The sequence below is a fragment of the Kryptolebias marmoratus genome, linkage group LG16 (assembly GCF_001649575.2).
Source record: "Kryptolebias marmoratus isolate JLee-2015 linkage group LG16, ASM164957v2, whole genome shotgun sequence".
Classification (NCBI taxonomy): Eukaryota; Metazoa; Chordata; class Actinopteri; order Cyprinodontiformes; family Rivulidae; genus Kryptolebias; species Kryptolebias marmoratus.
The window spans coordinates 11,065,673-11,089,258 of record NC_051445.1 but is presented as its reverse complement, the minus strand read 5'-3'; the positions used below and the strand labels follow the sequence as shown (position 1 = coordinate 11,089,258).

The 23,586-nt window shown below is 42.2% G+C and overlaps 2 protein-coding genes across 5 annotated transcripts in view; both read left to right on the top strand.

The window, feature by feature from the left end:
* Window positions 1-4,059: 4,059 nt before the first annotated feature.
* Window positions 4,060-13,602, top strand: LOC108235361 (cytochrome P450 11B, mitochondrial). Its single transcript, XM_037980502.1, has 10 exons — window positions 4,060-4,149; window positions 4,915-6,900; window positions 6,977-7,132; window positions 7,847-8,061; window positions 8,948-9,151; window positions 9,254-9,426; window positions 9,511-9,677; window positions 11,351-11,429; window positions 11,538-11,750; window positions 13,394-13,602. The coding sequence occupies exons 2-10, from the start codon at window positions 6,587-6,589 to the stop codon at window positions 13,502-13,504; spliced, it is 1,632 nt and encodes a 543-aa protein (XP_037836430.1). The 5' UTR covers window positions 4,060-4,149; window positions 4,915-6,586; the 3' UTR covers window positions 13,505-13,602.
* A 119-nt stretch (window positions 13,603-13,721) lies between these two features.
* pklr (pyruvate kinase L/R) overlaps window positions 13,722-23,586 on the top strand; it is a 16,399-nt gene continuing 6,534 nt past the window's right edge. Inside the window, exons 1-6 of one of the 4 annotated variants that reach the window (XM_017415618.3) lie at window positions 13,722-13,768; window positions 18,896-19,060; window positions 20,672-20,763; window positions 20,846-20,977; window positions 22,424-22,610; window positions 23,185-23,458. In XM_017415618.3, coding sequence (XP_017271107.1) covers window positions 18,922-19,060; window positions 20,672-20,763; window positions 20,846-20,977; window positions 22,424-22,610; window positions 23,185-23,458 — 824 coding nt within the window. In that variant the 5' untranslated portion in view covers window positions 13,722-13,768; window positions 18,896-18,921. Of the gene's footprint in view, window positions 13,769-14,850; window positions 14,983-16,008; window positions 16,224-18,895; window positions 19,061-20,671; window positions 20,764-20,845; window positions 20,978-22,423; window positions 22,611-23,184; window positions 23,459-23,586 lie in introns of those variants that run through there. The other 3 variants (XM_017415615.3, XM_017415617.3, XM_025005798.2) reach the window with 3 other exon arrangements.

Sequence of the window (23,586 nt, the reverse complement as noted above, 5' to 3'; positions counted from 1 at the left end):
TTCTGTCAAGAAGCATGGAGACAGAGGTGAACCCAGAACGCAGACTCAAAGCTGATAAAAATGAAAAAACTAATTTATTAACTAAAGAAAACAGTCAAAACAAAAGGACTGACGTGGCAGTAAAACAAACAAAGACAAAATCCTAAAACAAGAGACAGGGCATGGCAAGGAGCAAGACACAGGTAGACAAACGGAATGATCCAGTGAGTAGAGAATGAGAAAGACCGGTACTTAAAGACAGAGGATAATGAGGAAAATGGACACAGGTGAGAGAGAATAATTACAAGCAGGTGGAGATGGGCGTGGCAGACCTAACAGGAAAAGTACTGGGGAGGTGGAGATTAACAGGGCATGAAACAGGCAAACTGAACCGAAACAAAACAATAATCAAACACAACAAACAGAAAATACCAAACTATGACACTTACATTCTCATATCCTAATTGTTATTTGCTTTTTTATCAATGTAGACTTTAGCCAGAGGAAAAAAAAACAAAAAAAATTCAGTGGATTAGCAGAACAGATCAAATAAAATAATGAAGAAAGCAGACTAAAAGAGCCACGTTATTCCTATAATAACGTGGCTCTAAAACTGGAGTTTTAGTGTTTTTATTACATATATTTTTACAGAATAAAGCACAGTGTTGTCTCTGCTTTAAAGAAACACTCCTCAGTTATTCCAGTCCTTGCATCTCTGCTTTAGTTTTCAGTTCACCTCAGAATCCAATTTAAAACCTGGCTGATTACTGTGAAGGCTCTCGAGGGACAGACTCTTTATATCTCAGGCCTCGTTTATTGGCACTCAGCTTGCAGCTCTTTTAGCTCCGCAAACAAACCTCTCTTATTCGTCCCAAGGTCACAATTAAAACTCAGAGGCTCCGCGATCATAAACAAATAGTAAATCTGCCACCCTCTTTTTTAAATTTGGCCAACTAACCTTTAAACCTGTCATATTTTTATTACCCACCTCCGTGGAAATCAGACAATCATGTAATTGCCTGTTTGTGTGTACTCACATTTTCATTGGATGTGTCCTTCCATTACGGTCTCTTAATCAAGTTTTTTGGGGGAAGCTCCTGCTGTGTTTAAATGCGCTTTTAAAATCGTAATTGCTCACTTTTATAGTCATTGTTAGTGTCCCACTGAGTAACTTCTCTCTTTATTAGCGACATGTTTCACCACAAAAGCAACTGTGGGAAATGTCACTTCAACAAACGAACAAGGACCGGGATGGTAACAAAAAGAAACTCAGTTTTAAACCGGGTTTTAAATTTTGAGTTATTTCTAAGCGTATAATGCCCCTCATAAGTGTAATTTTTTCAATGATGCTTTTACTCTAATGTTGACAAAATGACACAAAATTAATGTTTGGAGGACAAATAAATTTTTTCTGAAACTTTCACTTTTAAAACAAAAATCTATAAAAGTCGTCGCAGCTTTTGAACTTTAAAAGGCTCAGCGTTTTCGTCCTCTGCAGTTCAACAGCTTGAAAGCACATTTGAGAAGAATTTTATCATTTGTGTTTTTGGTGGAAGCACAAACACAGAATATCTCTTCCTGTCACTTCTCGCTTTTCATTTTTATGCTTTTTCCATTTTCAAACGGGACCCTCGCCACCCAGGTGTCCGTCTGGTCCATTTTCACTTCGTACGTCTTTCCATCTGCAAAAACGCGGTGAATGAAACACTGACGGAATAAAAGGAGCTATTCTATCTTCAGATCATTGCCTGCATTTTGTCACCTGCCAGCCTCCCATTACCCTGACTGAAAACAGATCCGAAGTCAGGCCCGTGTGTCACTCAAACATGATATCAGCCGCCGCCTGTAAAATCTTCATCACAAACACGTGAGTCACTCGGTGCACTCCCTGCTCAGCTAACGAGATTCCCCTCATTAAGTCCTCTAATCTGAAGAGCTGGGGGTGGCGAGGTGTGCAGCGAGTCTGAGTGGGGGGAAGAAATGAGGTAAGCAGAGGCTGAGACCTGGACACTGTCACATTACTCCCGTTAGAAACAGGGACGGAGTTTTCTCTCAAGTCCAGTTTGTTTAAAAGATTTGGAGATTGTCCTCAGGTGGAGCTGAAGGCTTTCAGGAAGCCGGTGACCATCTGCACGGGTAAGAAATCTGTAGATCACTCTGAGCTAACGTTACACGTGTATAAACAAACGGGCTCATAAATAGCCTGTGAAATAATTTGCAGGGGAACATTTGTCACTTTTTGTCCTTGTTTAGGCTCCAGCTTTCTCTTAATAACTTCCTCACCTTTCTGTAGATGATAAACGCCTCGTATGTAAGCACTGTGCCTGTGTGTGTGAGTGTGTGTGTGAGGCCTAAATCTGAGTGTCTGAGCCATGTCTGACTGCTGTCCTTGTCCTTGGTAGGTCTCAACCTGAGTTATTACTGCGAGACCTGAAACTGTCAGAGCAACGCAGCATGTTTGAAGGAGGAAGACCTTACATCGCCACCTGCCACCTGTCGAGAGAGTAGGGGGGGCGGCGCGTTCGTTCCTTTTCGTCCCCAGAGCTGCCGTCCATCATGGAGGCCGTGGTGAGAATAAAGAAGTCGCTGAGGACACCCATCGGGAAGCTGACCAGTTGTGTGACAGGGGCGAAGGAGAAGAGGCTGTGCGCCAAACGCAGGGGGAAGAGGGTCAGGGGTCACAGGGAAGGCAACGTGTCCGGGAAAACCCCGCCTCGTCGAGGTTCGAGTCCGAGAGACCCGTCAGTGACTCGCTCGTACCGGACCGACCTGGAGAAAGAGAGGCAAGTGAACGCTAAACAGGAAAGGAAACATTCAAAAAGAAAACTACTGTCAAAAAACCCCCCACAACTACAAGACTAAAATGTTTCTGTGATGATAGAAACATTCCTAAAACATTACATATATTTATGCTGGGTCTGTTAAATAACCACCACTGACTGTAAACTGCAGAACAAAGGTTTATAGCTCTTTAAATTAAAACTAAATCATTCAGCAACAGCCTCACTTTGTTTTCTTGTCTTTAGATTAGCATTTTGTATGTTTTTTATCTTAAAAAGTATAGGTGTTTTTATTGTGTTTCCAGATTTGTTCATCTGTTCTTGAAGCAACGTTTCACATCTTTTGAAGTGAGGTTCTGTGGAAAGATTATGAACAATTAATATCTTACCCTCTGTAGATAACTCCTGAACAACCTCAGTTTGGAGACGTATGATTTAATTTTGATCGATTGACAAGTTAACAGCTAGTTTGACTGAAGCCTAAACCAAAGCGGATTGCTGCCATTTTAAATCAGTCTAAAATCTTTCACAGCAGTTCATGTGAACACTATTTTAAAAAACTATATTTTGCTTTACATAGTCATTTACATAGAAGGCTTTGGCTATTAGCAAGCAAGGAATATCATATTTCTGTAGGAATAGTCGTGTAATGGGGATTTAAAATATAATTTACATGAACTGCTATGAAAATTTTGATCTAGAATAACCTCTGACCCTGACCTCCGTTTCAACAAACTGAGGTCAAGATATCTACAACAGGTAAGATAGTAACTGCTCATAACCTTTACATATAATCCCCGTCGTTGTTGATTACATGAATATTCATTTTGTCATTTCATGCTATCTATAAAATACTACAGGTTCATTTTTACAGCGCACCTGAAAACAATCAGACACGTTGAATAGACAAGGCCAAAAAACATAACATTTGAATGTTTTATAACTTGTTTTTATAGTTGGATTTAATTGCTTTACGACAGTCTTCAGTAGCTGAAAATAAACTGAGAAATCTGAAAATGCGAGTCAGGAACAGCCTTGAAGTTTGAAACAGAAAAAAAAAGGAGAGGTGTATGAATTTTCAAAGCAGATTACATCTTAGAAAGAAATACTCACCAGCCGGGAACACATAATGGTATAATCACACGTGTTTTGAGTTCACATATTTGTCAAAGTGCCTCTTCAAACCTCCTCATTATGATGTTTTTAGAGGCGGCAGCTGAAACTCACGTCTCTGTGCTGCTGAGAAAGTGTTGTTTTTACTGGATGCGGTGTGTAATGTTCCAGGTGCGTTTGTGTTCGCAGGAAGCTGCGGGAGGCGACGAACGCTCAGAAGAACGCGCAGAGAGCAGCTATGAGGGCTCACTTCAGGAGGAAATATCAGCTCGCTGAGGTTTGTAGGAACTGCAGGGAATAATCGTTTCTATCTGCATGTTTGGAGGTAAACCTTTGTGCAAACAGAAAACAACTCTGTACGCTTTTATTCCAAACACAGACTCTGCGGTGGCATTTAATTACTTATAAATCTAACACATTAAGTGCCTTCATTACAAAATATGTTTATAATAAAACTATTATTCCTTAAAGGGGTACCTAAATAAAATCTGTCCACTGGTTTAAGAGATACCTTGGGTAAATGCTTTTATTTAACATCAGAATTTTCATTTTTTTACACCAAGTTTTGCCAAATTTAAGCCAAGATATGTCTGAACAATTTAAATGACCTCCAATAAATCTAAAAAAATGCTTAATCTAGCAAATGTGTTATAAAGATATATGCTGCCTAAATAGATTTTGACTGATGTCCTATAATTTAAATCTTTCTTTTTTATGTGACTAAATCAAACAAAATCATCTTTTCACCTCGTGTTATCTAATAAATTGAACAGGTTGATTTTTGCAACTGAAAACAGCTGTACCTCACATGGTTTTAGTTTTGTAAGCTCCTTCATGTGTTTTATCTTATTTCTCTTCATCGGTAGTTTTAAACAGAATTCAGATAGTTTCTCTAAATATTGATCGTTTGAAATTTAAATGGCAACAATAATTATTTTACTGTAACGTGATTACTAGGTTCATTTTGATAACCAAGTCCCTTTTTTTAAATCCTTTGTGATCTTGACCTCTCTGTTAATGTTTTTTTTCCGCCACGATTCAGAACCCAAAGGACGAGAACCACCTGAGGTCTGTTGGCGGTAAAGTAGCGCTCCCCCGCGAGCTGTCGAAGATTATTCATCCTGAAACCAAACCCAAGGACGACGGCTTCAACCTGCTGAGCGCCTTTCAAGGCCTCGGCATCGGCACGGTGCTGTTTACGGGGAGGAAACCCAGCAGGACGCCCACTCCCACACCGACATCTGTAGACTCCTGTAGACTCATGTGATCAATACTCTTTGTAATCACACAAATGAGAATATACCCTTCTTCCACACTATACCTGCCGGAACAGTTTTTTTTTTGTATTTTCTGTAGAAATAATACAACATAACGGCCAGTTAACGTGAAAGCTTATATATAATTTAATTGAAAGAATATTAATTGCTGAAAATGTCTGGCTATTGTGACCCCAGTGTTAATTTACATGTTAAATGTGAACTCAAAAATAGGGGATGGATTCAGGTTTATCGTTTACTGCAGGGTTTTTATTTGTTCCGTTGAGGCAGCAAGATACTGACTGCTCATCAGGCTGAAATGTTATCACATGAAAAATGTAACATAAAAGCAATTCAGGTAATGAGATTTCTATAACGCCATCGTTCATCTCATCCTGACAGTAATTTTCTAACATTTTAATAAATTGCTGCAATAATGTCATATATTATAGTTACTGTAGAAGCTGGGGGCTGACGGTTTGCTTCTGGTGCTGCTACATCGTGACACAGTTACTTTTGTTGTTGTTGTTTTTTTTTGTTTTTTTTTTAATAAATGCTAGTTTTTGGGACAGATGCAGCTCTTTAAGTCGGTGGTTCCCAAAGTTGAGACCCTTCAGTGGGTCATAAAACACTAAGTGAGGGGGCTCAAGGGATCTATTTGAATTCAGAATGATCACTAATTGTAATATTTCACAATAATCGCTAAATTAGATAACAAGAGTTGTCCTAGATTGACAAAAACAACAACTAGTGCAATGGATGTTTAGGCTGTTTGTGCTATCATCATCCTCCTGTTTACTGTTATTTTGTTGTTCAGGAGCTAAAATGTTTGGGAATCGCTGATTTACATCATATATAGATCCTGCTGGGAGATATATACACAAGTAAGGAATCTCAGGGCCACGTGTTTATAAAAGTGATCATTTTGTATGAGTATTTTTCCATTTTTATTGCTGTTTTGTTTGTTTAAAAAGGCTCATTTGCGTCACGTCAGCTGTGCATGTCTGAGCCAAACACGTATCTGTGATGCAAATGAGCCAAATTTTAACCTTGTGTTCGTGTCTTTGGTGTGCTAATAGTCTTCTGCAACCTAGTCAGAGAATTTCATACAACACGAAGCAGAAACAAAATAACCTTGAAAACAGCAAGAAGATGATTCATTTTTTGCTCATTAGCTTTGGTGAAAACTTTTAATAAAGGCTTTTTTTGGGGTCCAGCTGGATGTTCTTACTTGCCCTCTCTTTCACATGTGTGTGCTGGATTATCTTGACATTCTGGCTCTGTTGTCCTTCTCTTGAACTCTGACCCTCGTGATTCATAAATCATCAGCTCACCGGAGCGATAACGCTCATCCAAGGCTCCGCAAGAGGTTGGAGGCAAAGTGGGGGAATAATCCGACCCACAGCATCATGTGTCACATCTTTGAACGAGGCTGACCGGCAACATCTCGTTTGGACCATGAGGAACGTCTCCACGGTGAGTGTCAGAGCGCAGGGCGCCTGCGGGTCCAGATTTTTAGGCATCGCACCACAAAGGGGTCTGTGCGTGGCCGCAGCAGGGACTGTGGTGGATGGGAACGTGGATGGAAGCAAAGGAGCAGTAAAAGCGGTCAGGAAGAGGGGCGTGGATGGACAGGTGCGCCGCTTTGAGGAGATCCCCCACACGGGGAGGAACGGCTGGATCAACCTGGTGAAGTTCTGGAGGGAAAATCGTTTCCAGCAGCTCCACAAGCACATGGAGGGGACCTTCAACGCCCTCGGCCCCATCTACAGGTAAGAAAATCAGGATTTCTTCTCCGTCGTGAAGCCGTTTTACGTTCCTGCTCACCCCTGCCTGTCTGTTTGAAAGGGAGAAGGTGGGCACTCTTAGCAGCGTGAACATCTTGATGCCGTCTGACATCAGCGAGCTGTTTCAGTCAGAAGGGCTGCACCCCCGACGGATGACCCTGCAGCCGTGGGCAACGCATCGGGAGACACGCAACCACAGCAAGGGGCTCTTCCTCAAGTCAGTGCCACGCCTGCGTTTTAATGGCTGAATGCAAAGCCAAAAGAAAGAAAAAACAAAAAAAACAGTTGATACATTTCTGGTTCAAGACTAAATCTTTGGTGAAACTGGTTTACTGTTCAGTTTCCAGACAAATAAGCCAATTTGAAGAAAAAGGTGCAGCATGTTGGCTTCTGCCCGTTCCTCTCATTCAAAGAAGGAAGATGCCAAAGTTGGGAATTGACAAACCTCCATTTTCTTTTTCTTCCAAATGTTGTTTCGTTGCAGCATTTAGGAGACTTGTGTGAGACATTCAGATGTTCAAATCCAAATTCAAAAGGTTAGAGTATTGGGATTTTGTCCCAAAAGACCAAACTAAACACTGGATTCTGAGCTTCTCAAGGCACAACATTCAATTTTAAAACTTTGTGTCTGAATTCAAGCCCTGAGGATGAATGGTTTTGGACACATTAACCCTTTTTAGGTCAAATTAAGGGGATATAATATAGATAAGCAGTGCAAAGTATTCAGTTTTCTATCATGTTGAAGTGTTTCCTATTACATCTCATTATAATGCGTGTTTTATTTTGTAATATTTCATATTTTATCATGTTATAAAACAGTTCTGAATCAGATTTTCACACTGAAGCAGCAGTCACTGCCATTCTTTGCTTTACAATACCCTGAGGCAGGTTGGCTGATTTTAATGCCCCGCTGTGTCCTGCCTCTCCACAGGAATGGCGAGGAGTGGCGATCTGACCGCCTCCAGCTCAACAAGGAGGTGATGTTGAGTGCCGCCGTGAAGCGCTTTCTCCCGCTCCTCGACGAGGTGGCGAAGGACTTCTGTCGAATGCTGCAGATGAAAGTGGAGAGGGAGGGAAGAGGAGAGGAGGCGAAGTGCAGCCTCACCATCGATCCCAGTCCTGACCTTTTCCGATTCGCGCTAGAAGGTCGGCGAGCATCTTCATCACCCTGTTTTTCATGTTTTTTTTATTAGCTGAAGTGCGCCTAATTTTGTTTACACCGTATTCTAAAAAGCGAGGAATGGGGATTTTAATACCGTTGCCCTCCTCGTTTCTGCTCCTACAACCAGAACCATCAACCTGCTTACAGGAAGCTCCTACTCAGCCCAACAATCAGGAATAAAAGTCACGAACCCTGACGTATTGCTCTGACGTCAAAGGGTTGATTCAGTTCACAAGAAGATCATTTTTAATGACTTGCATAGATCATCTTATTTCCATCGTTTAGTGTAAAAATATTTGCACCTCGTCTGTGAACCAGACTTCTTTCCAACCCTAGGCAAATCTATCCTTAACATATTCATGTTGCAGCAGGAAAAAGCAGGACGGATCAAAGCTGCAGCTTTTCCTTCTGCAGGTTTGTTTCTTTTTGTGTGTCTGCCTGCAACGAGGCCACGTTCGTAAGTGTGAATCCTTGTATGACTCAGCGCAGCACACACTTCTCTGTGTACGTGAGTGTGGAGCTGATGACTCTTGAGTCATGTTGCTCTGATACTAAACGGACCCCAGCTCATGAACGGTGCAAAACCCGAGACGGTGAAGCTCGATTCCAGGGGTTTATGTGAGGGTAATTTCACACGGGCCGATCTGCTCATTGATAGATGTGTGATGGGGGGGGGTACAGCTCCTTTAAGAGATTATATGAACCCAGAAAACTAAAAATACTCTCTGTATTGAGATGAACTTGAGCCAGGAGGCCTTTTGATCAACTCAAGAGTGGTCAACACTCGGTTTATCGTTCGTGAAGAGCAACACATATCTTCTGCCCTCACACATAAACCTTCTACCTTCCCTTCTTTCCTCGGCCCCGTAGCCAGTTGCCACGTGATTTATGGCGAGCGAATCGGCCTCTTCTCCTCGTCTCCTTCCCTGGAGTCTCAGAAGTTCATCTGGGCGGTGGAGCGGATGCTGACAACCACCCCTCCTCTGCTCTACCTCCCCCCTCGCCTGCTGCTCCGACTCGGTGCCCCTCTGTGGACCCAGCACGCCACAGCATGGGACCACATCTTCAGTCATGGTGGGAAGAGCTACACGCGCCTGTTAGAGTCTTTTTGTTCATCTTTTTTTTAAAAATCTGTTGCCTGCGTGTTTTGTCTTGTGGTGTGTTTGCATCTTCCAGCGGAGGCGAGGATCCAGAGGGCCTACCAGCGCCTGATGTCCTCCCAGAGTCGGGGGTCTGAGACCGGGGGCCAGTACACCGGAGTCCTGGGGCAACTAATGGAGAAAGGGCAGCTATCTTTAGACCTGATCAAGGCTAACATCACTGAGTTGATGGCTGGAGGGGTTGACACGGTGCGTGTGTGTTTGCGCGTGTGTTTGCACGTGTGTTTGTTTTTCCGGGCGTGTGTGCCACTTCTGATCCGATCCTCTCTGCAGACAGCCGTGCCCCTGCAGTTTGCTCTGTTTGAGCTGGGACGCAACCCGGAGGTGCAGGACATGGTTAGGCAGCAGGTGAGGACGTCGTGGGCGCAGGCAGGCGGGGATCCTCAGAAAGCCCTGCAGGGGGCGCCGCTACTGAAAGCCACAATCAAAGAGGTCCTCAGGTACAACATCTCAGTATTTAGTTTGAAAAGGGTTTTTTTTTGTTGTTTTTGATTACTTATCTGCACCTTCAAAAACATTTTGTTCACTGTGTATTTTCATTATCAGTCAGAGACATAATGATGCCTTTCATCTTCATCTTCATCAGTATGTTCACCTATCATGAACATACATGTATCAATACATGAATAAAATTCATACTTAATCCACCAAGAGGTCAGAGGTCAATCTGATATATTCCACTCAGCTGCCATTGAGCAAGGTGACATTTAGAGAAAAACAGTATATATATATATATATATATATATATATATATATATATATATATATATATATATATATATATATTCACCAGACCCTGTATTAGGTACACGTGTTCAGTTGCATGTTAACACAATTAGCTAATCACCCAATCACATGGCAGCAACTTAATCCCTTTAGGCATGTGGACGTGGTGAAGACGAACCTCTGAAGTTCAAACTGAGCATCAAAATGGGGAAGGAAAGAGATTTAAGTGACTTTGAATGTGGTGTGGTTGTTGGTGCCAGATGGGCTGGTCTGAGTATTTCAGAAACTGCTGATCCGCTGGGACTTTTACACACAACCATCTCTAGGATTTAAAGAGAATGGTCCAAAGAAAAGAGAAAATATCAAGCGAGCTGCAGTCGTGTGGATGAAAAAGGTCTTTATTGATGTCAGAGGTTAGAGGAGAACGAGCAGACTGGTGGGAGATGATAAGAAACAACAGTAGCTCAAAAACCCACCTGTTCCAACCAAGGTCTGCAGAAAACTGAACACACGACACATCCAGCCTTGAAGCAGATGAGCTACAGCAGCAGAAGACCACTCCTGTCAGACAAGAACAGGAAACTGATGCTACAATTAACACAGTCTCACCAAAACTGGACAATAGGAGATTGGAAACATATCGCCTGGTCTGATGGGTTCACTGGACTCCAGTGGCCTCCACAGCCACCAGATCTCAGTCCAGTCCTGCAACTTTGGGATGTGACGAAGCAGAAGATTCACATCATGGACATGCAGTGGACAAATCTGCAGCAACTGTGTGACGCTAACATGTTAATATGAACCAGAATCTCTGAAGAATGTTTGAATCTTATTGAATCTGAGCAGTTCTGAAGGCAGAGGGGGTCCAGTCATGACAAAAAACAATATTTATTTTGTTGTTTTCAGTTCGCAGTTTCACACACACCTCAGTTATTGTTGTTCAATCTGCAAAAAAGCAAACAAAGGAACAAAAAAACTGAGATGCATCAAAACTGCAATATTTTTTGGGTGTGACGTTGGTCCTGTTGCATGAGCTGCGGTCCGATAAAAGCAGATTCTTCCATCAACACATCGACACCAAGCTGCTCTCCAGACTTATGGCTGTGTTTGAAAAGCAACCAGTGACTTTTATTTAACCTGAAGCAAAAACAAAAACAGCATCTGTGATGTGAAAACAGGAATTACCTGGAGTGATGGAGAAATAAATGACTTGTTTGTTTTAGATCAGCGGAGCAGGAAAAACAATCAATGCTCTGAGATTGGACGCAGTTGTCTAAAACAAACTCGGGATTATGAGAATTATTACATTTATTGTCTGTAAGAACTGCTGATAATTGCCAAGCAAGGCTAAAAAACACGAACATGGTTGTATATTTGTTTATTTCAGATTATACCCAGTGGGAATCACGGTGCAGAGGTATCCTGTCAAAGATATTGTTCTCCAGGATTACCACATACCTGCAGGGGTGAGAGTGCACGCTGTCGCTCACTTTCTTATTACTTTCTCATCTCCTACCATCTGCGCACAAACAGTCTGGTCCATCGAAGGTCACACACTGTCAACCCTTCCTCAGACTATGGTCCAGGCCTGTCTTTACCCGATGGGGAGGAGCGCCCTGGTGTTCGAGGATCCGCTGCGCTTCCATCCCAGCCGGTGGAGCAGCAGCAGGGAGGACGGCCGGAGAGGGGAGGCGGGGGCGTTTCGCTCACTGGCCTTTGGGTTCGGGGCGAGGCAGTGTGTCGGGAGGAGGATTGCCGAGAACGAGATGCAGCTGCTGCTCATGAATGTGAGTTCCAGCAGAGGAGGAAAGAGAAAGCAACCAGAGAGGAGGGGTTAGAGAGAACGGATGTGATGGGCTGGTAAATGGAGTCAGTGCTTCTTAATCAAATGAGCAAAAAGCTTGAATTTATTATCTACTTACCTAAATTAGTCCAAACATAAGAAGGTCCTTTTAATTGACCCACAGAGGACACAAAGCAATCACTAATAAATATCAAAACAGTTTGTGGTTGTTGTGGATCTCCAGCTGTGAATTGGCACAGGTATTTTTACACAATCTTGTGTATCTTTGTGGACTTTTTGCATGTCTTTGTGGTAATTTTTGGTCCAAGTTTATTCAAGTTGAGGGTGTCAGACTCTATTACACAAGAGGCAAAAATGAAAAACAATCTTGGTTTTCAAACAGGCTATATATTGACTTTTACAGGTGTAATATGTCAAATTATTTAGACAGAAACATGAGTTACCAGCACGGTTTATTATTTCTTAGTCATACATTTTATTAAAGTTGATCAAATCAGCTAAAATTTTAATTGAAATAAAAACAGCTCCAACATTGCACTTTGAAATAAGAAAACTGTGAAACTGGAGCCCTCTCTGATGCTCTGATACACAACAGCTCCTGTTTTTCACTGGCTGCATCTTTTGGATAATTTTTGTTCTTTCAGCATCAAAACCAAGGAAGACAGAAACTTAATTTTCTTGGCTTCAAAGGTGACTAATTTCCACGAGACGTCTTCACTGTGTATGCTCAGTTTTTATGCAAAATGAGAAACGATAGAAACTTGATTTATGTATTTAAATCACATCTTAAGAGCCAGATAAAATTGCCGTATCTGGCCAGTGAACTTTAAGTTTGACACATGATGTAGTTTGCTTCGTTTTGATAGTTTTATATTCATATTTTAGGTTTATGCCTCAGATCAGGTTTGTGATGTTTTGCATCTTTTCATGGTTGTTTAAGGTCTTCTTGTGTTACTTTGCATTTATCTTTGTTAGTTTTTGTGTCACATTTAGTAATTTTGTAGCTCAGTGGGGTTGTTTCTATCTCTTTTGTCACCTTTTTATGTCTTTATTTAACCTTACAGCATGTCTTTGTGTTTATTTTGTGTCTTTTTATGATTATTGTCCTATCTGAAGTCATGCCATGTCTTCATGGCTGTTTTCAAACTTTACAGTTTTGGTCTTTATGTCTGTCTTTTAATGGTCATTTTATATTTCCTTTATCTTCTGGTCACACATGTCTGTCTTAGACACGTATTTCTGAAATAAGACTGATATCGTCTTGACTTCTTTAGTAATCTGTCCACAGATAGTTGACAGCAAATTTCTTGAAAAGGGCGTAAATCAAAGTTTAAAGACAGGAGTTAATAAAGACAAAGCAAAGTTCAAATTCTTTTTATCTCAAGTTGAGTTTTAGTTGAGAAGTTCTTCTTGGACGACCTGAATTTATGTGATATAATAGCATCTTAAAGCTGTCAGATATAAACATTTTCACTTTGAACTGCAGGCGAGTTAAAATATAAAGCAGCGTAAAATAGAAAAGCTCAAGCGTAATCGAGTGCAGCATGACTTTTATCTCTCCGCTTCTCCTCTTCCTCTTTTTTATTTTTTTTTGACTCTCTCATCGTGTCTTCCCTCTGTGGTTAGATCCTGCTGAACTTCCATCTCAGCGTGCCGTCCTCAGAAGACCTGAAAACCACCGTCACCCTCATCCTGCAGCCCGAGACGCCACCGAAGATCACCTTCAGCAAGCTCTGACCCAAAGATGGACGTGCTGTTTAAACTGGGAACGTTTCTTCACACAGTTTAATCTTTTATAATGAGCTTTAAATCCACGCTCATGCTTTACATTTAGTCACAGTGTCAAACGGAGCATCATGTCTACCCTCTGACTGAACTTACCCCATTGCTGGTAACATTTTCTGACCATCAGATGGCGCTAAAACTCACACTTATACACCCATAAACATTTAACGTGCTCCCTCCTTTTTACCTGTCAGTCTGCTTCTTGCTGCCCAACAGGTTGGTCATGTTTCTTTTCTAAAGAGCTAAACTTTACTTCCTTTAAACTGCACTCTGTGTCTGTAATGTAGATCACTTTGGTTTAAAAGCTACACTTATATAACAGTAATGTTTGCTTTGCAGCAGCTTATTTGTTCCTCTGCCAGACATTGATCCGTCTGCTGTTTTCAGTTGAGAATTTAAAGAATTTCCCTCCATAAAACGGGGAAAAAGTCCAAACTTTATGGTACTTTTGCAGTATTTTCTCCCCTTTGTTTTTTTTAATTTGAGTTCACACACCTGTAATTGGTCATCCTAATGAGGCACTTTGCTCTCCTTGTGTAAAAGTGACCTTTGCAGCATCTGGAAGCACTTTGCGCCGTTTCTGACCCGTGTAAGGTGTGCGCTTCAGAGCGCAGAGTCGCAGCTTAGATCCTCGGCTCGGGAGCAAAGGTTTGTTTGTCTTCGAGCTAAAGATTTACACGTCCTGTCAGTGTGGGACTGTGCGTGGCTCTGCGCGGATGCCACTCCGCAGAGTAAACTGTGTCAGTGAGTGGAAGCGAAATTACCTCTGCGTGTCGCCTCATTTGTCTCACTTAAACAACAAAAAGGCTCCCAGCTTTCACGCGCAGCAGGTGGGTTTTGAGTTTGAAACAGCTGAAAACTGCTACGAGTAAACACGAAACCTGCACAACTTGTCAAACACAATAAGATATGAGTGTTACAAACTAGAAAAAATTCCACTTTCTGCTTTATAATAAACCTGCCTAGATAGAACCCTTCTAAACTGTCTGGATTTATTGTTCTTTTAGTAAAAAAATTGTCACATTTTGTTACCAAACACATCTCAAAGTAATCCCAAACAAATGGAAATTCTGCTGCTGGCCAACATATTTCAATAAAACCAATTAATTTTTTAAAAGAATTTCATGGTTGTGTTTTCTGACTTTGGGAACATTTAAACCACGTGAAAGTAGCTGAATAAAGCAGGCTTTATTCAAAGGTTTTGCCGGGTTTTAGCATCACATTGACTCGTCTGATGCAAATGGTGTGAGTGGGAGGAGACAGAGGGGACAGCTGAAGGGTCAGAAGGTAAAACTGATTCAAAGAGGCTTGTTCAGGTGAAAGACGAGTGGACAGCACTGAGACAGGGACAAATAAAGACAGAGAAGAAAATTCAGACTAAAATCCTCTGAGTGGACAGGACTTTGTGATGGACAGTTTACTGAACATAGGTAAGTGGGTTAAATTAGAATTTTCCAGTTTTAAATCCTTAAAATGTACAATTTGTGATCATTTGACCCAGTTTGTGGCAGAACTTTGTGCAACTGCATGATTATTGTTTGACCCGAGACTAATAAATGATCACTTTCTGATAAAAGTGTAACAGGAAGTTTAATATAAACCTTTGTAAAGGTTTATATTTTTCAGATGCTCTGCTGCTTTGTTCATCAGATATGTTTGAATATTGGAGTTGGACAAAAATCTGCCTTCTTAGTTTAAATTTACAGACCTGCGTTCTGCAGGCAGACAGATGTTTCCGAGTTTTTTTCATGTTCCTGTCCGGCACCAACAGGTTTCTTATCTGTCACGGTGCTCCTGCGCGAGTCGATATTTTGCAACCTCACTGCCTTCGACCTGAAGTCTGTCTGTATTTATAGTCAGCCTTCTAAGAACAGGAATCGATGCGAGTGTTTCCATGTGTACGGGCAGAGGGAAAGTGTCAGAGGAGGATCTCGGTGGGGGCCCGTAATGATGTGTGCAGCAGAGCGGCAGAACTGGGTCATGGGGAGGTGCGGAGACGAGGAAAAAGACATGAAGTGGAGAAGGAAAACTGACAGAATCTGAATCTGCAGGATGGCGCTGCGTCAGGAGTTCAAGTTAATCTGGAAACCCCACCAGGGGAAGTTTCGTCAAGCTTTGCTCTCATATAAACTTAGCACAAAAAGTTGTGTTTGGTTGGTTATTTCTTTGTTGCAACCAGTAAATCTTTTGCTGTTGGAAAGCTTGTTTATTTCCCCTTATATGGAGCCACATTTGTTTGGAAAATGCATTTGTGGGTTAAGCAGATGAGCTGATTATGTGGGCTGCATCCATGAAATACTTATTGAATCTTCTCTGACAAACAGCTTTTTCTGTTACCGACTCTTGTTCTGAGTTCTGCTCCCCCAGGTGCTGACAATCAGGTGCCTGATTAACGCCTGATTGTCAGCACCTGTATTCAACCAGGGGAAGTCCCAAATCTTGACAGTCTGGGACTAAGCTCCATCCTCCAGGATGACAGCACTCACCCTGACAGAGTGGGGTTTATCAGGGACTACCTCCAGGATGGATGGATGTGCCCTCAGTCCTGACCTCTACCCCACTGAACACCTGAGGGATCAGCCTGGGGTTGGTGGTTGTTCCAGAGTGACCAACACACAAACACTGGCTGAAGAATGAGACGCCATCCCACAGAGGTGTGTGACCAAGCTGGGTGAGCATCATGAGGAGGAGATGCCACTCTCTTGTGGCTACGTATGGTACTTCCACATGCTACTGAGGCCCTCATTGTTAAATTGCCAATATGTCCTGTTTCTTTAGACTGCAGTCATCCAATCCATTAAACGCCAAACAAGAGTCAGTAGCAGAATAAGCTGTTTGGCAGAAAAGATTTGGCAAGTTTTTCACGAGCCTAACCCACTGAGCTTGGCTGCTCAACTCAAATTAATTTTCCTAACAAATGTGGCTCCATTTAATGGGAAACAAACAGGCTTTCCAGCAGTATAAGAGTTATTGCCAAGAAGTGTTGTTCCAACAAAGAAATTATTGCTCAAACACATGTTTCCTTGTGCTTTGTGACAAGTTTATGTCAGAAATTTTGAACTGTTCCCCAAATTTTAAAAGCTATATCAGCAACGTTTGGTAGGAGGTTATAAAAATGGCCGCTCTTCCCTCTCGTTGTTAAACCCACAGCGTGTCACCTCATCCCCTGCTCCCCGTCGCCCTCTCCATCCCAACCCCTTCAATCACCGGCGCTTCTGTTTCTGCTGACCTTGCCTGTCAGGCTCCTCGCTCGTCCTCCTTGGTCTTTATTCTGTCCTCTCCTAAAAAACTGCGGGCTTGACCGACTGTGACATCCTTCAAAATGGATTTCATTGTTCAGGATCAAAGCTCTTAGTGGAGCTCTGCAATGATTTGCATGAAAGACGTGAGCTCGTCCTCCAGGTGCTGGTTCAGTCTCTGGGCTAGGATGCAGAAAAAAACCCTCACTTATCCTGGTAGCAATTTGAATTTTAGGATTCCAGGAGGTGATTTTTTTTTTTAAATATGTTGGAATTTGCTCATTTCAGCTGTAACTGATCAGAATAATTTGTAAATTTTTCTGTTCTGTATCTTTATAATAACAGCTGGTTGAATATTGTGTGAAGATGAGCACTTTTACTGAAGAAACTACCAAAAATTATGACCCAACATTAGATCTTTCAGATAAATTTTCAGCTCATTATTTAGGTTTTAAGTCAAACAACTTCAGTGTTTTGATTTACTATCAAACTTAAAGGCATGTTTCCAGCAGCTGATTCTTTGAAAAGATTATTTATTCATCTGAATGCCTGGCTGCCAGGTATTTTTTTTCTGGTAAAAAGCCAATACAAAGCTAAAATATTGAACTTGTGTTTATCAGGGGAACCGGAACAGGAGTGCACATGAATGCTAATCCTGCTGTGTATCTGACATTTTCTTTTTTTTTTTTTTATCTGAACAAAAAGCCTAATTTGAGCCTTTTAGTCTCAGCAAAGTTCACATTCAGCCAACTCAAGCTCATTAAAAAGCTTAAAATGTTCTCTCAGGAGCAGACAGATTAAAGTGCAACTTCATTAATCTCACAGATTGTTATATTTTCTTGTTAATTTTAAAACGGTTCCATTGCTGTGTTGATTATTGTGGATGTTCAGCCTGTTTTCCCATTGAATGTTTATACAGTCATGTTCAGAGGCGGTCATTAAATGTTGCAAAAGGGATTTATTTTTTTAACTTCAACTCTTAACTCTTAACTGATTCGTCATCACTGTTTGTCATCCAACTCGTTTTGTAGCCTAGATCTTAAATGGCTGGTGCTACAAAAAAGGTTATGAACAATAAATTCCTTACAAATAGCTCTTTGAACTGACGAGCTAAAGGCTAGTCTGAGAGAGTCCAAGACCAAAGCGGATTGCTGTCATTTTAAAACAAAGCAAATCTTTAAACCATCATAGCATTGCCAGATTTACTCTACACATTTATTCCTGCAGAAGTATTATCGATCGATCAGCTGATATTTTGATACGTAGCTCATCAATCTGGCCAGAATTAAACTATTTCTCCAGACTGATGTTGTTTAAAGAGCTATCTGCAACAGGTAAGATATTACCTGTTCATAACCTTTTCACAGACCGTCACAAAAAAAGAACGTATTAAAGTTAAAGAACGTATTAAAGTCTGCGTAGTTAGACTTCAGTTTGTTTCTTTATACTTTAACTCTGAAAGGATTGATTTGATTTTTCCTCTCAAGGACGCTCCTGCAGCTCATATGCCGACAAGAACAGAAGAAAATGCGGCCACGCTCTCTTATCAGTCTGCATATTTCTTCTGAGGAAAAAAATGTCCAATTTCACCTTACTTTCTGCTTCGATGGATAGGAAAATAATACGCTTCTAAATAGTTTGTGACGTCTTGCATTCCCTGAAACATCCGGCCTTTTATACGTCCTGCTTCTGCGAGGATGTGCTATTATTTTTTTGCTTTAAAATGTCAGATTATTCTCCATATTATTGCTGCTTATCTGTGTTTTAAAATGGATTCTAAGATCTTGTCTTGTGGTTTGTGGCTTTTGTTAACTGAGCTGAATGCCAGCATGTAATTCTGTGACCCCTGCAGGTGATATTTAATGTCAGATCAGTGTCTGCTTTGATTTTATCCTTTTATTTTAACAATAAAATCGCATTTTTTTTTTTTTTTCATTCTGTGAGCTGCTCTTTCTTCCTGACAGAGGAAGAGTAGACACTCTCATCACTGGTACTGCTAATACATGTTATCCGACTGAAGTGGTGCCTAATTTCTCAGATGGAGCTGGCTGCAGGGTTTCATGATTAATTTCACCCCGCTGACAACATCTTCCTGTCGCCGCAGCTCGCATCAGGCGCTACTCAGATGTGATGACAATGCCGGACTCTTTCATTCAGCGCCAGCAGCTCGATGCCAGCATGGCTGACACTTTCTTGGAGCACCTCTGTCTGCTGGACATCAACCAGGAGCCAATCACAGCGCGCAACACCAGCATCATTTGTACCATCGGTGAGTGTCGCAGCCGGTCTCTGTTTCGAGTTTTGTTTGCTGGCAGCCGAAGCGCGTCGTCACCGGCTCCCTGTCAGACAGCCAGGACCTCCTGGGAGGCCCTCAGCGAGCTGGCAAGTCTGAAGATCGTCAGGATGGCACGTTCAAGTTCTTTCTGCGTTTCTTCTGAATCGGTTCTGCGTGAACGCTGACTCGCACAATAATGATAATAAAGTTTAGACCGTAGTCTGGTTGAAGAGAGATCCAACTAGTGACTGTTGGAGTAGCAGCATTGGTCTTTGTAGGTTCTGTGCTCATTCAGTGTTTGAGACAAAAAAAAAACCCCACTATATCTGACTTTCAGAAGCACATAGTTTCAAAAAGGTTGAAACTTTGCTGCACAGTTTATTTTATCCACAAAGGTAAAACGCTAGAACAGGGGTCTCCAATCCTGGTCCTCGAGGGCCACCATCCTGCATGTTTTACTTGCTCCTCTGCTCCAACACACCTGATTTGAATTAATGGGTGATTAACAGGCTTCTGTAGAACACAGAGGTAATTTAACCACTGAATCAGGTGTGTTGGAACAGGGAAAAAAGGAAAACATGCAGGATGGTGGCCCTCCAGGACCAGGATTGGACATCCCTGCTCTAGGAAGTTTAAAAAAAATATGACTAAACGAGCTCAAGAAAAGCAGCCGCCTGAGATGAAGAATATTCTCATAATCTGGGGCATCAAACTCAACTTTTTATTTATTTACTTTTATTCATGGGATGCTGCTTCCTCCAGGCTCCAGAGGAGATGAAACCTGCAGCTGCTTATCGGCGCTCGGTTCCGAGTGTTATCTTCCGTTACGACACGTAGATGGATCAGCCGCACAAAGCACCAGTTTGCTGCACGTCTGCGACGCGATTATTGTGATGGAAACAAGTTCTGGAACAACATGTGCTGACGTCGAACCACGCTCTGTGCATGAAAACAGTCACTGAAACGACTTGGTACACGATGTGAGCAAAAATATGACAAAAAGAAACCCCCATCTATTAGCCTTTAATTTTACGAAGAGTCACAGGGACTAAAACGATCCCAGCTGGCAACTCGGACACCAAACCAGTGCAACATGCACAAAATAAATTAAAGGTCTACCATTCTTTGAAGGAATGCATATTGCCCACCACCCGTCAAGCCAGGGTTTTAAACTACGACCATCTTGCCTTAAAACATGACTGAAGCTTTAGCCTTTTTGGTCAAATATTTAAAAAAAAAAAAAAAAACATTATGGACATGGGATGTTAGGGGTGACTCTCTTCTACTACCACGACAAATTTTAGCTCCATAACTGTAAAATTAACTATGGTAGAGCCATTTTTGTTTGCTAAGGTAAATTGATTCTGGCAGCCATCTTGAATTAAGTTGGCTTTAAAAGATAATCAGTCATAGAGGAACATATAGTGATTATTTTCTGTGTGATTTGTTGAAATTTGTCCAGTAGTTGATGAGATATTTTGCTAACAGGCAGACAAATGAACAGACGCTCTTGCCACATGACTGCCTTCCTTTTATGGCAGCAGGTGATTAAAAAGCCAAACCTAAGTTGAGTTCGTTGACTGATATTCTAATTTCTCTTCTCAGGCCCTGCGTCTCGATCGATCCCCAAACTCCAGGAGATGGTTAAAGCCGGGATGAACATCGCCCGTCTGAATTTCTCCCACGGCTCTCATGAAGTACGCGGAGCAAACTGTTTTGTGTTCGTGGTTTTGTCGTTTCCCTCTCTGCCGTTAAACCTCTCTGTTATTGACCTTCCAGTACCACAGCGAGACCATCAAGAACATCAGGGAGGCGGTGGAGACTATCACCTCTGACCCCTTGTATTATCGACCGGTGGCCATCGCCTTGGACACCAAGGGTCCCGAGATCCGCACCGGACTAGTGAAAGGGGTGAGCACACCATGCTTCGTCGAGCACACGGCGCAATCAGGCCGTCGGATATGTAGGAGGTGCAGAAAATGAGTCGGCTGTTTGTCGCAGGTTGGGGGAAAAACAACAGCTGTGGGTGGGTGGTTGCCTTTCCATTTCCATCATCATCTTGTTGTGCTGTTTGTGTTCTCCGCTGCCTGCCGTCGACTTGGCTGAGCACATCCCTCCGAGCTGCTGGCAGCCTCTTCATGCCTTGATTAGCTTACAAAGTGCTCTGTGTGACATGCGATCTCCACGCCGAGCCTCACTTCTCAGGAGCCCCTAAAATCAACTTATTAGTTTATGCAGAAGACAAAACTAGGCCACTAAGACTCGTCTCTCTTATGCATAACTTGAAGCTTCTACTATTTTTGTTTTTATTAACTTTATTAGATCATACAGGAGGTTTACAGTTTATTTTTTGCCCAAAACGGCAAAAGAAGATGATAATCTTTTTGCCAAATTAGCAAATTATCTCATGAACCAATGGATGGATTTCAATGAAACTTGCAGAAAGTCATCATTGGATGTGCATATAAATCTGATTAGCTCAATTCAAGATGAGCGCCACAGCCAACAAACCTTAGCGTACGCAAAAATGGCCATAACTCAGTCAGTTTCACAGATAATGAGCTAAAATTTGGTCTGGTAGTAGCTGAGTCTTTCCCAACACATAATCTGAGCTCTACGCATTGTGCGCCATCTTTTTATAAAACTTTGGCATTAATTAATAAACAGATTGTTTATCTTTCGGCAAATAAACCTATGCAAAAATGTCTATAAGTCTTATAAACATGGAGCTAAAATTTGGTGTGGTAGTAGCTGACAGTCATGCCCAAAAGTGTTTGACGTCATTTACAAATGTCTACAACTCTGTCCCGTCTCGCCATAATAAGGTCTTTGTTTAAAACTCCAAGATGAGATTTGGGTGAAACGTCTCTCCTGCGAAGCAGTTCGATTACAGTTTCAGTCCTGAGCAGTTTAAAGTGGGTTCTGTTACCATCAGAGCTGAAGCCCCGAGCCTCTCAGATGAGTTACAAAATCTATCCTCCCACAGACATAATGTTTTTAAAATGCGTCGTCTTAAGGAGGTTTTTGTAAATCAGCCAGTCACGGGTCTAGACTGGATGTGAAGTCTGAACAAAGCCGGCGTCAGCTCAGCTCGAGTGTCTGTGTGGAGCAGATTTGAGGAACTCTCAGAAACTGTTTTATTTAAAAAGAAATGAAGCCTTTGCATCCTTCTCAGGTTTATTCTATCAGCCTTTTTATTTTACTTTCAACCACTACTGTTAGATGATGAGTCAGACCAGTGGTTGGAAGGACAAGTGGTTCTTATTTTTGAAAAATGAGCCTTTGGTGCAGCTTTCTCTGTTGGTTTGTGGTTGGTTTATTTAATTTTTTTTTGTGTGTGCGCGTGTGTTTGGCTAGAAAGCGGACGAAGAGGTGGAGCTGGTGAAAGGCAGCCACGTGCGAGTGGTGACAGCAGAGAGTGACAAAGACAAGACAGACGGGAAAATAATCTGGGTGAACTATCCCAGCTTGCATAAAGTCCTCGAGAAGGGGAAAAGAATCTACATCGACGACGGCCTCCTCGCGCTCAGAGTGACAGAGACGGGTAAGGTGCATCGCATGAGCTTTACTTCATTGGTTTTACAGTCTGAATATAATTTGTATGCATTGAAACTCAAGGTTATGCCAAAAATTGGTCAAATGTTGTATTAATGTGAGACCCTCTACAGTTACCTTAAATCAGTTTTGGACATTTTACAGTTTTAATGCAACAATGTAAAAAAAAAAAAACACAAATTACAAGTCTTGTTTGGAGGATATTTTGTCAAATTCTTAATGATTATGAGCATTTATTTTGAATTCCTCCACTGGTTCATATATTTTGCTAACACTGCAAAGAAGCACACAGACATGAGGGGAAAATGTGATCTGCTTTCACCAAATTAAAGTTTTGCCTTTTAATATTTTGGTCACTCTCTTCTTGCTTGACTCCGGTAGTAACAAAGGAAGTTTTACTTTAATAATTGGATGCAGCTGAATTTTGTGAGTAAATTATACACATGGAGAACAATAAAATCCCCTTTATTTCAGATTTGTATCATGTGGCAGTCATTTATACGGTGCTTTTTGCTCTGTAAAACCACATCAGGACTCCTTACGATAACCTCTGGTCCCCGCAGGCTCCGACTGGGTGGAGGCGGTGGTGGAGGCGGGCGGTGTCCTCTGCAGCCGCAAAGGCGTCAACCTCCCCGGCTGCGACCTGGTCGGCATGCAGGCGGTCAGCGAGCAGGACGAGGCCGACCTGCGCTTCGGCGTGGCCCACGGCGTGGACATGGTGTTCGCCAGCTTCGTCCGCTCGGCCCAGGACGTGAAGGACGTGCGCCGGGCCCTGGGGCCCCACGGGAGACACATCAAAGTGATCAGCAAGGTGGAGAGCCGCCAAGGCGTGCAGCAGTGAGTGGCGGGTCGGGATGACAGCCGTTTAGGGGGGGGCTTCGCTCGAGCCTAAGCGGCAGCTGAGGTGAATAATTAGGTTGTGACAGGACTCATAAATCTGTCTGAGATGGTGGTCCTGCTCCCCC